The sequence below is a fragment of the Bos grunniens genome, chromosome 2 (assembly GCF_055505025.1).
Source record: "Bos grunniens cultivar Pamir isolate PY7600 chromosome 2, Bosgru_T2T1.0, whole genome shotgun sequence".
In the NCBI taxonomy this organism is placed as follows: domain Eukaryota; kingdom Metazoa; phylum Chordata; class Mammalia; order Artiodactyla; family Bovidae; genus Bos; species Bos grunniens.
Window position 1 is genome coordinate 17,985,084 of NC_141166.1, and position 17,195 is coordinate 18,002,278.

At 51.1% G+C, this 17,195-nt stretch overlaps 2 protein-coding genes across 2 annotated transcripts; both read right to left on the reverse strand.

Annotated features, from left to right (window-relative positions):
* Positions 1-323: 323 nt before the first annotated feature.
* SPATA3 (spermatogenesis associated 3) lies at positions 324-10,309 on the reverse strand. Its single transcript, XM_086335820.1, has 3 exons — positions 9,792-10,309; positions 5,452-5,626; positions 324-2,472 (listed from the first exon to the last, which is right to left on the reverse strand). The coding sequence occupies exons 1-3, from the start codon at positions 10,198-10,200 to the stop codon at positions 2,367-2,369; spliced, it is 690 nt and encodes a 229-aa protein (XP_086191946.1). The 5' UTR covers positions 10,201-10,309; the 3' UTR covers positions 324-2,366.
* A 4,063-nt stretch (positions 10,310-14,372) lies between these two features.
* On the reverse strand, positions 14,373-16,969 carry LOC147377701 (uncharacterized). The gene is made up of 2 exons (XM_086323541.1): positions 15,988-16,969; positions 14,373-14,438 (listed from the first exon to the last, which is right to left on the reverse strand). Exons 1-2 carry the CDS (start codon positions 16,867-16,869, stop codon positions 14,373-14,375), a joined length of 948 nt encoding a protein of 315 aa, XP_086179667.1. The 5' UTR covers positions 16,870-16,969.
* Positions 16,970-17,195: the final 226 nt, after the last annotated feature.

Here is a 17,195-nt window from a genome sequence, read left to right on the forward strand (position 1 = left end):
AGTACTTGAATAATAATTTTGGAATAACATCTGGAATTATATAAAAAATTACTTATTTCCCATCTATGACCCTAGAACATGTATTATAGGGTATATAACCAAAAGAAAATAGAGAAAGATCTAAAGATAGAGAAAGAGCTAAAGAGTGAAAAGGAGAGAGGAACGGAGAAGGAAGGAATCAGGAAACAACAGCTTATTTAAATGTTAATTAAAGATATAAAGAGTAATAGAATAAGGATAGCTCAGTGAGGAAATTCAGTGGAGAAAAGAGGCTGAATAATTCAGCCAGAAGGTGAGAGAAAGAACGACATGGGGAGACCAAGTTTTGGTGAACAAGGCCCGCACTTTATTTGCCAAAGTAGTTTTTATACTTAAGTTATGCATAGAGAATAATGGGGGAAGGGGTAGAGTCCTGCAGCAAGCCAGGCTTTCCTCCTGCAAACTTATCATATGCAAAAGTTTAGGTGATTTGCATCATCTTCTGGCCTGGAGGCCTGTTAACATTTTAAGACCCTTTCTTCAGAAAACTTATTTTTCTCTAAAGGTGATTAGTCAGGCGCCACCCTCCAAAAGCATAGATAAAGTTGCATTCCTACAGGGCAAAGGTGTGGTGGGCTATAACGAGAAAAAGAATTAACTCAAGGGTCCCAGGTTACAAACATTAAAGCTACTACTTACACCAATCATATTAATCAATACACTGCCAGGGACACAGCAGGTAAGGGATATGGAAACTTAGCAGCAAACAATGGCCCAACAAGTGACAAACCCTTCACCAATACAATTTCTAATCAATCTTTTAACTGCTCAAAGGAGTCTGTATTTAGACAGTTTAGAACATCTCATGCCTCTCACAGTTGGGAGGCTCTGAGCAATCACATGTGGCCGGAAAAACCTATTCAGGCAGGCTAGAGGACTTCCAAAAGAGTTTGTAGGTTGAAACACTATCACACCCAGGAATTATTAACTGGAGCTGTAAGTTAACTCTTTTTTTCAGAGAGAGGTAGTGGGGGACAGCCCCCCATAAAGTCAGAGGTGTAGGTGAGAGCACAAAGCAGAAAATAGGCAGACTCTGGTTTTGGGGGTAGATGCTCGAGAATTTCCAAGGGGACTCCTGAGGCTCGATCCCGCCTTTGCGTATGCCGAGCCTCCTTCCTCAGGACCTTTGCCACGGGCAGAGTTCCTCACGCTGGCTCCCGGCAGTGATAGAATTCCAGTTGAGCTATTCCAGATCCTGAAAGATGATGCTGTGAAAGTGCTGCACTCAATATGCAATATGCCGGGAGATGGCTCCCGGCAAAAGGTGCTCTCAGTGCCTGCTCAGATCCTGTTTGTGCGCTTGCATATCCACTGCCCAGTCCTGTGAATTATGAACGCTGTCTACTGATGGCCTAGAGCTGCCTGCTTCCCCAGGAACTTGTCCTCACCCAAACGGGAGCCACTTTTTCACAAAGACACACACTCCTAACCTCTCCCAGTAGCTAACGACTGACTCACAGAAGAGCAAGAAAGGCCAACCCTCTTGCCCCAAGGCTATACCCCCTCTGGGTGTCATTCAACCTCCAGGCCTGCCTGGACCAGGCTAAGTGGACTTCAGCTGAGACCTCATCCTTGCTTTGCTCCGTCCCCTCCCTCTCTGGCCTCCCCTCACTCTTTTTCCTTCACTAAATCCTGTGCACCCAAATCCTTGTCTCAGGCTCTGCTACTAGGGAGCCCAGCCTGAGACAGGGGAGGATCCAAGATGTTGCATAAGGCAGGCTCCCTGCCCTCAGTGATCTTGTACTAGAAGGTGGAGACAGGCCACCTATGTACGTAAAAATCATCCACAGTACAGGATGGAATAGGCTGGAGAGAACAGTGGTTTAAAAGATGGGAGAAGGTTTCTGTGGAACACGAAGTTCACAGAGGACAAGAAAGGCTGGAAACAGTGGGAACCACAGGGAGAAAGTTTGGAGGAAAAGCTCCAAGAGGTGTAGGACCCCCGGCTCACCTCTCCTGTCTCCTCCTAGCTGGGGTCTGTGAGGAGAGGAACCACCCGAGGTCAGCAGGGAACAGGGAAATCTCTGTTTTGACGATCCCAACAATGGGTTTAGCGTTGTCCATGAGTGTCCGGGGCTGCCCGAGAGAGCCACGCCAGTAGGCCCTGAGGCCAGAAATGAGTCTCTCACTCTCAAGTTTCCCCTGAAAGACTGGGGGTCTTGGTGCCCCCATAAAGACCTCCTCCTTTCAGAGAAGGGACAGGCGCTTCACCATGCTACACGGCTGGCGAGTCGATGGGCTCTAGGATCACTCTGCAGAGGGCCACGGGCATGAAAGGGGTCCACATACCTGCCGGACTGCGGGCCTGGGGACTTGTTTACAAAGATTCAAGGATGTAGTAGGCAGCTCCTAGGGCTCCCAGAGCCACAGCAACAGTTCCGAGGGCTCGGAGCACGCGAATTACGATGAGTGGAATGTTTTCTTGAAGGTCTTCTGCAGAGCAAAGCAGAGAACCCATGGGTTGGGGGCAGCTGGGCTTTAGTGCTCGTCCGTAGGCAGGGGAAAGGAAACCATGAGGATGACAGGAACACCCATCTCCCCGCTAAAGGTCCTCCTCTCGAGGGAACACAGTTCCTTTCGCCTCTTTCAGTAACGCTCTACCACAAGACTCCCTCCAGGATCCGGGGATGGGCTGGCCTGGGATGCCAGCTCCCCTGGGCACTCAGAGAGAAGATGACAAGGTGTTTAAGGCCGCCGTGTGCCAGGCCCTGTGCTAAACACCTCCCTCCCACCCAGTGTCCTCTTCAGGCCTCACAACCCCGCTGTGGAGGAGTCCTGCCGCATAGGTCTGTTCTGGAGACTAGGCAACTGAAGAAGCCACATATTACACCCCTACAAAGCGGGTGGGAAGGGAAACTGCACGAGGCTGCTAGTAAGTATGAACAAAGTGAAAGTGACTTGACTGACTCTTTGCGACCCCATGGACTTTAGCCTACCAGGCTCCTCCGCCCATGGGATTTTCCAGGCAAGAGTACTGGAGTGGGCTGCCATTTCCTTCTCCAGGGGATCTTCCCAAAACAGGAATTGAACCCAGGTTTCCTGCACTGCAGGCAGACGTGGAAGGCACTCAGAAAAAGCAGTAGCCATTTGGACAAAGACCCTACTAAAGCAGAGATTCTTACTTAATATTTAAGCACTTAAAATTTTTTAATTTAATTAAAAAAATCAAAATTTTAATTTATTTAAAGCCAGAGCCAACACTCCACTCTGCATAGAAATGGAAAGGTTACAGAAGCAGGTGTGAACTTGAGCAGACTTAGGTGCACACCTGACACAGGCCAGACTGGACCTCGGCCCCTCCCCTTCACATTCCTATTTCTGAGCCTCGCTTGTACCTTTTCCTCCACCCGGGATCCTTTCCCTTTAAAATAGGCCATGTGTATGTGTGTGCGTGCGCATGTATGTGTGTGCTCAAGAGCATCCTAAAATCCTTCCAGATTCAGCTCAGATATGACTGATAACACAGCATCTACCTGGACCCCAGCTCAGGAGCGAAGCTCTTTGAACATCTCTTTTGGGACACAGATCCCTTCCTGGTTTGCATCGGAGTTTCTAGATGCACGTCTTAGCTTATCATGTAGAAAATGAAAGTGAAAGTCTTTCAGTCATGTGCGACTCTTTGCGACCCCATGTACTATACAGTCCATGGAATTCTCCAGGCCAGAATACAGGAGTGGGTAGCCGTTCCCTTCTCCAGGGGATCTTCCCAACCCAGGGATCTAACCCAGGTCTCCCAAATTGCAGGCGAATGCTTTACCAGCTTAGCCACCAGGGAAGCCCATGACCTGCTGAGGCTAAGGGCAATTTCATAAACAGAAAGATCAGTGAAGAACTGGTCCCTGGGGCAAAGGAAGCAGGCAGCTAGGGCCCTGGCCTTGTGGGGAGGAAAGGCAGGCCTTCCCCCTTGGTCTGGTGGCCACGGAAGGAGCGCGAATCAGATACCATGTGGATGGCACAATTTTTAAGAGTAAAGCTCCCTGTTCTGGTTTCCCTCACCGTGCCTAGCATCCTATGCAGAGGAGGTTTTCCTACTTGGTGGTTTGTGAATCCATGGCGCTCCCTGGCACCAGATGGATGAATGTACTGAATGGAAAGACAGCTGATCATGGCAATGGTGGGGGCGGGGGCAGGCCCTTCCTAGCCAGGACTTACCAGGTAGCAGAGCATTTTAGCTCTGGTGTGCTCTCCCAACACACCTGGGTATCTGTTCGCCTCGCTTCACAAGGCTGAGAGATGATGATTTTCAAGAATGTACAAGACAGGGGAGTTGGCGGGGGAGGGGCTGGGAAGAGGAGTAGAATGGAGATGGGGGTGGGTGGGTTCTGCTTTAGGGTGGGTGATGCCCAGATGGAAGATGTATCCTGTTGGACATGTGTAAGATCTGAGTATAAGTGGGGCTTCCCTGGCTTCCAGAGCTGGGGGGAGGTGGAGGTCCTGCTCTAGCCCTTGTACGTAGCCCTGCTGCTGCTGCTGTTAAGTCGCTTCAGTCGTGTCCGACTCTGTGTGACCCCATAGACAGCAGCCCACCAGGCTCCCCCGTCCCTGGGATTCTCCAGGCAAGAACACTGGAGAGGGTTGCCATTTCCTTCTCTAATGCATGAAAGTGAAAAGTGAAAGTGAACTCGCTCAGTTGTGTCCGACTCTTGGCGACCCCATGGACTGCAGCACACCAGGCTTCTCTGTCCATGGGATTTTCCAGGCAAGAGTACTGGAGTGGGGTGCCATTGCCTTCTCCGTACGTAGCCCTGTGCCACTGCAAAAGCTACTGGAGAAGTTCCCTGGACAGATGTCTTCCCACCAGGGGAAGCGGCAGCCACCTGGGGGCTTCATGGGAGAGGAAGAGAAGGGTGAGGCAGTGGGGGCCACTGGGTCAGGGACAGACCCCTGTGGGGCTGCCAGGAATAGCCTGAGACCTGCTGAAGGAGGGGGAGGACTTCCTCTCACCAAGGGGTACTTGACTCACATTCACATGTATCTCTAAATTCTGGGGGAAGTTCACATGCGGGTCAAGAACAGGAAGCTTTTGGCTGTGGCACAGGCCACAGAAGGAGGCAGTGGCCTGACAGAGCGTTTAATCACCGAGCTTCTGAGTGACAGGGAGCTTGCGATGGAGGGGCTGTGGGAGAGTGTGCTCTGAAGCAAAGAAGAATGAACCCCAAAGGAGAAAATTGGCACCTCTCTGTGCAGGTGGGTCCAGGCAGAAAAGGCCAGAAGCCCCACCCGAAGAAGCAGCTTTCCTCTGGGCCTTGGAGTCCCCAGAGGAGGCTGAGTGCATGTGTGCGTGCTGAGTTGCTTTAGTCGTGTCTGACTCTTTGCGACCCTGGGGACCACAGCCTGCCAGGCTCCTCTGTCCATAGGACTGTAAGTACGAGGTGAGCCCAAGATCCAGCACCCCCCCAGGGGCTGCAGAACCTGTAAAAGGTGAGGAGGTTTGGGAATCCTCTCCCTGACATGGTCGGCCAGGCCCGAGGCAGAAGGACATCGAAGATGCGGCTGTGGCAGAGGCCCAGACGACGCCAGCAAGCAGAGCTGCCGGGGCAAATGGAACAGGAACAGAATGCGCGCGGGCCCACTCGAATCAGAGGCCCTGCTGGACAGAGAAGGAGAGAGGTGAGGGGCCCACTGCTGCAGGAGGTGTCCATGCGAGGAGCAGTGGCCTATGTAGAGGAGAGAGGAACGACTGCTTGGGGAAATAATGCATGCTACCTGGGAATAACACAGAGAACACCCATGTAATAGCTCACACCTGGACAGTGCTCTGTATGGCATTATCCATCGCATCTCATTGTCAGCAGTCCTGGGGTGGGGAATATTGTTATCCTCAGCTTACAAATAAGGAAACCGAGGCTCAAAGAATATCAAATATGTGCCCCGATAGAAAGGAGATGGAAGAATCGGGCTTCAGCTCAGGATTACTAACTCGCAATTTGGGGCTCTTTCCACGGAATTTGAGGGAAGGAGGACTGCACATCCTAGGAGAGGTGGCATTGACATTCCTGCAACCAGAGCGGCCACGTTCCGTTTTTCTGGAGCTCACAGATTTATCCAGAAGACAACCACTCCAGTGGACCGTCTTTGAGATCCTTTCCCAAGCTCATCCTCCATTGCTGTCCTGAGCTGCAGGTCCCAGAGGAACTTGGAGACAGCGCCCTCTGCTGTTTAGCAAGAGGACTCCCGGATGGATCATTCCCTCCTGTAACTACTTCCGCCTTGGCTCCCTCTTCCCTTTTTTTATTTTTTAAAATAATATTTGGCTGCACCGGGTCTTAGTTGCAGCATGCAGGATCTTTGATCATTGTTGTGGCATGTGAGATCTTTAGTTGCGGCATGTGAACTCTTAGTTGAGGCATGTGGGATCTAGTTCCCTGGTCAAGGATCGAACCCAGGCCCCCCATGTTGGGAGCTCAGAATCTTTACCACTGGATCACCAGGGAATTCCCTGTCTTGGCTTCTTGACTGAGCTGCCAACCCTAAAGCCCAGGAAGCCAGTGATCAACACCCATTCTACTTAGACTTGCCCACGAGTTTCCTGGAAAGGGGAGGGACGGGATTCTAAAGATGAGACTTATCTTTTTTCTTTTAAAAAACTGGGAAAAAACAAACAAACAAACCGGACACACAATTTCCATTCTAAAGTTTACCCCTTTGAAGTGTTCAGTGGCTTTCAATATATTCATGAATGTATGCAATCATCATCACTAATTCCAAACTTTTCCATCCTCCCCCAAGCCCATTAGCAGCCCTGCATATTCTCCACTCCCTGCGGTTCTGGGCAATAGATTTGTCTATTGTGGACATTTCATAAATGGAATCACACAATATGTGGGCTTTTTCGAGACTGCCTTCTCTCCTTAGTCTAATGTGTCTGAGGTTCATCTGTGTGGCAGCATGTATCAGCATCGCTCGTGTCTTTGATTTTGGCTGCACTGGGTCTTGGTTGTCATGCGAGGGCTTCTGTAGTTGTGTGTGGGCTCCAGAGCATGCAGGTTCAGTAGTTGTGGCACCTGGGCTTAGTTGCCCCAAGACATGTGGGATCTTAGTTTCCCTGACCAGGATGGGACCTGTGTCCTCTGCATTGGAATTTCAATTCTTAACGGCTGGACCACCAGGGAAATCCCCATCATTGCTTCTTATTGCCAACTAGTATTTCATTGCATGGATGTACCATATGTTGTTTATCCATTTATCATTTGGTGGTCACTGAGCTGTTTCCACTTTTCGGCTATAATGAATAATGCTGCTGTTTTAGTTCTGGTGTGGATGTATGTCTTTAATTCTCTTAGGTATATACTCAGATCAGGAATTGCTGGATCAGATGGCAATTTCATGTTTAACCGTTTGAGGAACTCCCGGACAGTTTTCCACAGCAGTTTAACCATTTTACATTCCCACCATCAGTGTGAGAAGGTTTTGACTTCCCCACAGCCTCACTGAGGCTTGAAATTGTCCATCTTCTTGATTACAGACATTCTTCTGGAAGACTTGTATTTTCTTGAGCTACAGTATTCTCTACATATGAAAAGATTTGTATTTTAGAATATGCCATCTTTTATTTAAAGGTCCTCATCCCTTATCACCAACCTTCCTTCCCACTCTGGCTCCAAGGGAGACAATTCCTTTGGCAGAAGAAGAGTGGGCGTCCACTGTAACCATGGATGAGCCTCACCAGTTCCCACTTTGCCTCTGCCACAAACAGAATACCAATCTGAGGGTGAGCCACATGCATTCATGAAAAGATGTGCAAATAGAAAGTCTTGTGTTCTACAGATCAGTTCTCAAGGCCATAATCCAGAAAGATTTATCTCAGTGGTTGACGGTCATCAGTTCAGTCGCTCAGTCGTGTCTGACTCTTTGTGACCCCTTGGACTGCAGCATGCCAGGCTTCCCTGTCCATCACCATCTCCCGGAGTTTACTCAAACTCATATCCATCAAGTCGGTGATGCCATCCAACCAACTCATCCTCTGTCGTCCCCTTCTCCTCCCACCTTCAATCTTTCCCAGCATCAGGGTCTTTTCAAATGAGTCAGCTCTTCGCATCAGGTGGCCAAAGTATTGGAGTTTCAGCTTCAGCATCAGTCCTTCCAATGAACACCCAGGACTGATCTCCTTTAGGATGGACTGGTTGGATCTCCTTGCAGTCCAAGGGACTCTCAAGAGTCTTCTCCAACACCACAGTTCAAAAGCATCAATTCTTCAGCACTCAGCTTTCTTTATAGTCCAACTCTCATATCCATACATGACTACTGGAAAAACCATAGCTTTGACTAGATGGACCTTTGTTGGCAAAGTAATGTTTCTGATCATAACATATACAATATTTAGTATCATACTCAAAACATTTCCACATGTTAATGGATTGATCCCTAGCCACAGAAATGTTGTTGTCACAGCCATACTTGGACTTAGGACTCACCCTTACTCCTCTCATTTATTTTATGTCCACACAATCTGAGAGGGAATGCTGTGGTCCTGGGAGTTTGGTGGGCTCAGGACCACAGTCACGGGCACTGGCTCAAGGTAGATCCAGAAGCTCAGAAAGGATGTTCTTCCTCCTGGGCAGACCACCAAACCTTCCAGGATTGGAAGATCATTGCTGCAGTTGAGGGAGGATTCTAAAGTCAGAATAGACCGAAGTTCCCCTCTTAGTGCTACCAGCAGCTGCATGAGGGGCAGCTGTTACACTTGCTTGAGCCTCAGTTTCCCCATCCATAACATGGAGATGATACTAGTATCTCCTTTATAAGACTGTGAAATAAGATCACTTGGCTGAGTCGAATGTCAGGTATGCGATGAGTGCTCAGTGATAAATGTTAGCTATTACCATTATTAGTAGCATGGTATTAACCAGACCACCTCCTGAACTCTGTTCAAGTTCTCTCGACACAATCCCATGCTCATTCAGACTCTGGCTACCCAAGAAGACGGGGGACAACTTTTCCTGGACAGCCATTCTATTTTCAGACAGAGCTAATTGTTGGATACTTTTTAAAGTTGAGCAGAAATCTACCTTCTACAGTGCCTTCCATGGATGAGTTGCCAGATTTAGCAAATAAAAATATAGGATGCCCGTGCAATATTCAGGACACACTTATTATTTATCTGAAATTTGACAGGGAGGCTTGTATTTTATCCAGCAACCCTATCCATGGGCCCTTAGTCGGACATCTGAGAACAACATAGAACAAATCTACTCATACTTTCCAGCTGACAGACAGACAACCTTCAATTCCCTCAACGGAGTCTCCTACACCTGAAGGCTCTTGCTTCCCCCGATTCCTCTCAGGTCCCCATCCTGGACTATCTTCCTTGGACTAGATTGTTAGGCATCTTTTAAGCACACAAATAGCCTGATGAGGACAGAGTAAAGCAGCATGACCGCCTTCCTTGTCCTTCACTGGATTCTTCTATTAATGCAGCCTTGGTGTTTATTTGGGTATGTATGGCTCCCAAGGAGCTACTACTACCCACCGAGCCACGGCGAATGTTAATCTGTCTGAATACCCTGTGGCTGTCTTTAGAGAGACTCAACATGGTGAGGAATGACAAAACCCAGGAATCCTGGGCTCTTGGGTAAAAAAATGAACCCCAAACCCTTCACCCTCGCCCTCACCCACACACTCCCCACTGCACAGCTCCAGAATACACATTATCAGTACATCACGACCCAATCAGAAGAGTTATCAGCCTCTGGGGCAGCCCTGGGATTCATCAGCAGAAAGCCTAGAACCACTTGAGTAAGACGGCCGCCCACCTGCTTTCCTGGACCGAGAGGATGCTTTGGAGTTGGGGTCTGGAGACACGACGTCCTGAGCTGAGTGGCTGTGGCTGACTTCTGGAGCTGGGAGGGCTCGGCGTGCAGGTTGCGAGGGGGTAGAGTTGCTGCTGGGCTGTGAGGTGCACCCCGAGCTGGGCTGCTGCGGGGTGGGCCCTGGGCTGGGGGGCGGTGGGGCAGGTGCTGGGTTGGGCGTCAGGGGGGCCGACCCCGAGCTGGGCAGCTGCGAGGTGGGCTTGGGGCTGGGTGGTCGCGGGCTGGGTCCAGAGACGGGCTGCTGGGAACTTGACTCTGAGCTCTGCTGCTGGGGGGTGGATTCGGAGCTGGCGTGCCGGGAGGTGGAGCCCCGGCGCCTGGTTTCTGACTTCTTCCTCTTGCACTTCTTCATGGTGGATCCTCCTGACCTAAGCGTGCACCTACATGGAGCTGCCTAATGTCCCGGCTCCCTCGCTGAGGGGCCGTGTGCCCCTGCCCTGGGGGAAGGCTCTGGCGTCCGTCTGGGCTAAGGCCCTGAAGCGAAGAGTCACCCACCCACCTCCTGTGAGGTCACAAAAGACAGGGTGGCTCCCATGGCAGGGGCTCTGGGGACAGTCTTCTCTGCTGACACCTGCCTGCTGCCCTCCGTCCTCCTTGGTTCCTGGAGGTGCCCACAGACCTGGGCACCTGGTTAAGCCTGGCCTTGGAGCCTGTGGCAACTTAGACCTCAGGATTCTGCAAACTGAGACCCTCCTTTGGGCACCTGCCTGCTGGTTGTGTCCCTGGGTCTCTGTGCGCTATTCCTCTCCAAGACACCCTGGCTGAGACGCTTCCTCTATCACTGGTTTTCATGTAACCCCCACCCACTCCAAACAAACAAACCACTTCACCATGCATTTTGTGAATTTTTGGCAACTGAAGATTTGCGGGTCCATGGAAGATCTACAGCCTTTTACTGTCTTGCTGTCTGCTTCCCCACACCAGATTATCCCGTTTGGAGTGGCTTCCCCCTTCTCCCAAAGTCTGCTCTCCTCACTGTGGGAAAGGACTTGGGGGGTTCCCCAACTTTGATAAGAAACACTGCAATGGGGAAAAGAATTTCCACAAAAACATAACAGGTGTTTGGAAAAATAAACTTTTCTGAAACTCATTACACTGACAATAGCAGTTGCTGTTGTTCAGTTGCTTAGTTGTGTCTGACTCTTTGTGACCCCATGGACTGTAGCACACCAAGCTTTCCTGTCCTTCACCGTCTCCTGGAGTTTGCTCAAACTTATGTCCATTGAGTCGGTGATGCCATCGAACCATCTCATCCTCTGTCGTCCCCTTTTCCTCTTGCCCTCAATCTTTCCCAGCATCAGGGCCTTTTCCAATGAGTTGGCTCTTTGCATCAGGTGGCCAAAGCATTGGAGTTTCAGCTTTAGCAACAGTCCTTTCAATGAATATTCAGGGTTGATTTCCTTTAGGATTGATGGGTTTGATCTCCTTACTGTCCAAGGGACTCTCAAGAGTCTTCTCCAACACCACAGTTCAAAGGCATCAATTCTTCAGCACTCAGCCTTCTTCATGGTCCACTCTCAGACCTCTACATGACTACTGGAAAAACCATAGCTTTGACTCTACGGAACTTTGTCGGCAAAGTGATGTCTCTGCTTTTTTAATATGCTGTCTAGGTTTGTCATAGCTTTCCATCCAAGGAATAAGCATCTTTTAATTTCATGGCTGCAGTCACCAACCACAGTGATTTTGGAGCCCAAGAAGATAAAATCTGTCACTGTTTCCACTTTTACCCTATCTGTCATGAAGTGATGGGACTGGATGCTATGATCTTAGTTTTTTGAATGTTGAGTTTTAAGCCAACATTTTCACTCTCTTCTTTCACCCTCATCAGGAGGCTCCTTAGTTCTTCTCCACTTTCTGCCATTGGAGTGGTATCATCTGCATAACTGTGCTTGTTGATATTTCTCCCACCAATCTTGATTCCAGCTTGTGATTCATCCAGCCCAGCACTTCACATGAGATACTCTGCATAGAAGTTAAATAAGCAGGGTGATAATATTCAGCCTTGACGTACTCCTTTCCTGAGTTTGAACCAGTGCATTGTTCCATGTCTAGTTCTCACTGCTGCTTCTTGATCTGCATACAGGTTTCTCAGGAGGCAGGTACGGTGGTCAGGTAATCTCATCTCTTTAAGAACTTTCCACAGTTTGTTTTGATTCACACAGTCTGACAATAGCAGACCATCTCTCGGACTCCCAACTCGTCGTGCCAATTAGGAGACTATGACTCTTTCTTGAAGTTAACAATGTGATCTTCATTTTAGGACAGAAGAGGAAACAGGATTTTAAAAAGACAACCTTAAACTTCACGCTTGGACTGCAACACAGAACATGTTCACAGTAGGACACTCTGCCCTTAATGCGTCACTAGGTGAGTGAGTTTTCGCCTGTTAACCTTGAGAGTCTGGGGGCTGATAATCCTGCTCCAGGATACAGTTTAGGGTAGAACTTTTACGGTTTAGGGAGAACCCCCATGTAAGGCCAGACCTGACATGAAATATAAAATGACAGGAAATATTTTAAGGATTCTAGAGCCTGAAAATATCTTAATGATTCTCTTCTTGCAAAAGAGAAACTGAGGTTCAGAGAAGTTAAATTACCTTCCCAAGGTCACACAGCCAGTTGGAGGCATCAATAAGTCCCGTTCAAGGCTCTTTTTCTTAGGGAGTCAGATAATTATACAAGCCTTAAAATTAATGAATTTTTAAATTCCTTGATAGGATTGATGAAAACAAAGGCATGAAGGATTAGAAATGAAAGGAAGCTCAGATCAATAAAGCTGGGTTGAATCTGGTTGACCCTTGGCGTGAGGAGGTTCACGGAACAGGTGAGTCTGCAAGAAGGTAGTAATTCCCTGAAGTCAAGAGCAATGGATCTCTCAGCAGGGGATTCAATTTAGAATCAGAGAGACTGGAGACCTGAGTTGGGAAACCTGTCCTGATTTAGCAGTCAGGTCAGGAACTCCTAAGGTATTTATCTCTGCGCAATTTGATTTTCAGGCACCGATGGGCTTTTGACTGAGGGCCTTGACTTGGTTTATACCATCATTTCTCAATCTCAGCCCTGTTGACATTTTAGGTCAGAAAATTCTTTGTTGGGAGGCTGTCCTTCACTGGAAGTGGTTTAGGAACATCCGTGGCTTCTGCCCATGAGATGACAGTAGCCACCACCCTTCAACCCAAGTGGTGACAACCCAGAATGTCTACCAACATTGCTAAATGTCCCTGGAATGTGGTGTGTGTGTGAGAGAGACAGGGGGAGGGGGAGAGAGAGAGACTGAGCATGAGAAATTGCCCCTGGTTGAGAACCACTGGTTTAAGTGAATTAGAGATGGGTAGACACATATGGGTGGGCTTCCTACGTCACTCAGTGGTAAAGAATCTGCCTGCCAATCAGGAGACCTGGGTTTGCTCCCTGGGCTGAGAAGTTCCCCTGGAGGAGGAAATGGCAACCCACTCCAGTATTCTTGCCTGGAGAATCCCATAGGCAGAGGAGGCTGGTGGGCTACAGTTGCAGAGAGTCAGACACAACTTAGCAACTGAACAGTGACAGCGAACGGACACATGTGGGTAGCATTTTCTGGTAGCAATGAAAGAAACATTCCATTTCACATCAAAAAGCCAAAGAGAGCACAGAAAACAAATGCCTGTACCCCAGGAGAGTGATGAAGGGAACACAGAGGGTCAGGCTTTAGGAGGAGTGAGGAGTCTTCCTATGGCCATGGAGAAAACAGCAAGGAGGTCCCAAGAAACAGGATGATGGCACCTGTGGAGTAAGAGGTTGCCCCAGAAGGATGGGGAAGGATAGCACTACTGCTAAAACATCTTCCACTCTGCCTGTGGGCATGAGCACACATTCCAAGCCCAGAAGTCTGACTCTACAACACATGACTCTGTAACTCAATGAGTCACAACTCATTGTCCCCGGCTCATAGGCCATCTCGCTGCTACCCACGTCCAGTTCCAGCTGTTGGTGAGCCCAGGAGGTCGAGGACACTTTCTTGCATTTGTGGAAGCATTTTGCCCCTACTTGAGCCCTTCTCCCTCTCAGAGCACTTCCCAACATCAAGATCCACCTCAAGTGGACATCTCATAAAGCCTTTCTTGGGATCCCCAATGAGAAGTGATCTCTCTCCCTCTGAGTCCCAGGTCACATTCTGTGTGGTGTGAGAACGATTTCTATGCTTGTCTTCTCTTGAGTTCCCCACTCCCGAGCTGTGGAGACCGAGGAGGGCCAGAGTCCAGAGAAGGGCCTCAACAAGCTGCTTGAGGGTGACGGTAGGAGGACAAAGAACCCAGGGAATCACTGACTGCAGGGCGGGCATGGCTGATAGGGGACAAGGCTCCTGGGAACTGCATCACCAAGAGCTTGTTTTCAAAGATGGAGTGGGATTTTCTGGACTTGCCTGAGGATCCCCATTGGAACAATCCCTAGGCAAGAGGCTTTCCTAAGCAGGCAGGCTGGCCATGGGAAAACCTCATGGACTATTTAGGAGAGGGAGGAGAATGGGCCTAAAGGGATGCAGCTAGGTGGTCGGGACGAGGTCCTGAGCAGAAGGTCCCTGACGCTGCTGGCCCTGACGCTGGTGCATCTGGGGCACCCAGATCAGGCAGTCACCATTTGTCCCAAAATTAGCATCTTAGAGCTGGAGGGCACCATAGATGCCAACTGACCCTTCACCCCCACATGTCAGGAGGGCAGCTAATCAGCAAGAGGGGACAACTAGCTCTGGTCACCAGCAGAAGGGTCAGAGAAGGCAATGGCACCCCACTCCAGTACTCTTGCCTGGAAAATCCCATGGACGGAGGAGCCTGGTAGGCTGCAGTCCATGGGGTCGCTAAGAGTCGTACACGACTTCACTTTCACTTTCACTTTTTCACTTTCATGCATTGGAGAAGGAAATGGCAACCCACTCCAGTGTTCTTGCCTGGAGAATCCCAGGGATGGGGGAGCCTGGTGGGCTGCCGTCTATGGGGTCGCACAGAGTCGGACACGACTGAAGTGACTTAGCAGCAGCAGAAGGGTGGCATAGCCTCCAGTAATGGAGCCTTGACTACCTGCCCAGAGCACCTCCTTCTTCTGGACTGATGCCCCTGGAGGGATTCTAGGAGGCAGAGGCATTAGATGCTCATTTAAGAGCCCAGAGCCCTCAGACCCATGGATTAACCCATAGGTCTGGAAACCTCCATAGGGTCTTGAGGGCTGGAGGTAAGAATCCCGAAGTGAGGGAAGGAGGAGGGTTACTAGGCTAACACAGGGCCTTCCTTATTGGATTGTGGTGAGGATTAGTCGTGAAAAGCCCTTAGAACAGCGCCTGGCTCACCATAGGCATGTTTTTATTGTAGTTGCGATTCCTTGGAGGAGAAGACTAAAGAATCAAGTTAAGAAATAGTGGATTTGGAGAGGAGAGGGTGGGCTCGGGAACTGGAGACTCCCAAATGAGTACCTTAGAAAAGTGCAATTGGCAGCAGCAAGCAAGGGGGAAGAGGGTCCGGTGGATTGGTGGGAGGTTTAACTACAAATCATTTCCAACACTTTTTTACCAGAGATTGCCTCAGCGAGCGAGACATCTGGTGTGAGAAACCCAGTTCATCTTTACCCCAAACGAAGCAAGTGGAGGCATTAGGAGAGGGACCACGACATCAGGAATTTGTCTACCACTTGGGCTTCCCTGGGCTTCCGTGGGCTTCCCTTGTGGCTCAGTCAGTAAAGAATCTGCCTGCGATGCAGGAGACCCGGGTTGGATTCCTGGGTTGGGAAAATCCCCTGGAAAAGGAAATGGCAACCCACTCCAGTATTATTGCCTGGAGAATCCCATGGACAGAGAAGCCTGGTAGGTTCCCAGTCCATGGGGTTGCAAGAGTCAGACAGGACTTAGTGACTAAAATCATCCCCACCAAGGGCTTCCCTGGTGGCTCAGATGGTAAAGAATCCGCCTGCAATGCAGGCGACCCGGGCTCGATCCCTGAGTCGGGAAGATCCCCTGGAGAAGGCAATGGCTATCCACTCCAGTATTCTTGCCTGGAGAATCCCATGGACAGACCATGGGGTCGCAAAGAGTCGGACACGACTGAGCGTCTAAGACTTTCCCTTCTGGGACCAGCAGGGTGGGGACTTCCTCTGTATTTGCACTTTCCCACCCCGGGGGCGCCCCTGGCCACCCGGCGTTCCCGCCCCTGCCCTCCCTCGGGCCCCTCACCATCCGTCTGGGTGGCCCGATCCACGAGGCGGACGCAACCCGGAGACGCGACCCTGTGCGCTCCTCCGGCGGCGCGCTGGACGTCCAGGGTGCCCTCCGCGCGGCGGGGGCAGAACACGGCCGTGTGCACCTCGGCGTCGGGGCTGTGCGGGGCGAAGGCGCCGCAGAGCAGGCTCTCCATGCGGCGGCGCGCCTCGGCCTCCTCTTCGCGCCGCGGCTGCACGATGAGGCCGAAGAGCGCGGCGGGCCGGCTGCGCTCCCGGGCGCTCACCTGCTGCAGAAGCAGCTGCAACCGCGGGAGCTGGGAGCGCAGCGCGGACGCGCGGCACAGCACGAGGAGCAGCCGCGCGCCGGGCTCGGGCGCCGCCCGCTGCGGTCCAGGGTCCCGGCAGCCCGGCGCCGCGTCCTCCGCCGGCCCCGAGCCCGGGGTCCCCGCCGGCGCCGCCTTGCACTGGCGCTCTGGCGCGTCCCTGGCCTTCCACGGCTCGCACGGCTGCTTCTGCGAGCAGCGCTTGGACTTGGCGGCCGGGCAATCGGCGCCCTGCTTCCGCGAGCTGTCCCCGGAGCGCTTGAGCCTCCCCCTGGCGCAGTTGCTGGAGTTGCTGTGGCCGCTCGTGGCTCGAATGGAGGAGGGTCGGGAGGGCGGATCGGTCGGGTCCTGCTCCAGAATGTTCTGCAGGGTCACACAGCACTCATCCTGCTTCCAGAGTTCGCCCAACAGCACCACCTGGCCGTGGCCCTCGATGCACTGGGTGGGGGCCTGCTGCTGCGGCTCGGCCTTGCCCTCCCCCAGGGCCCTGGAGGGCTGGGCCCCAGGCTCCATGGCCAGTCCGGCTCCCTTGCCCCTCTGGGCCGGGGCCTCCGATGGCCAAGGGAAATACTGCCCTTCCCTGGGGCATGTCACAATACCCCTGCCCCCTACCTCTTCCCGTGTGGCCAAGGGCCTCTGCCAGCTGTTCCTTGGAAATCTTCTAATACAGGGAAGTTGCTGCGGGCGCCGCTGGCACGCTGGCTGTGATTAGTTTCGCAATCATTTTGTGTGTCTTTGGCGTCAAACGAACAAGTCCGTTTATCCCATGGATGGATCATTATGTCCAAGGCTCCAAGTAAAATGGATTTCTGTGCATTTAATGAAGCGGTGGGCCTAGA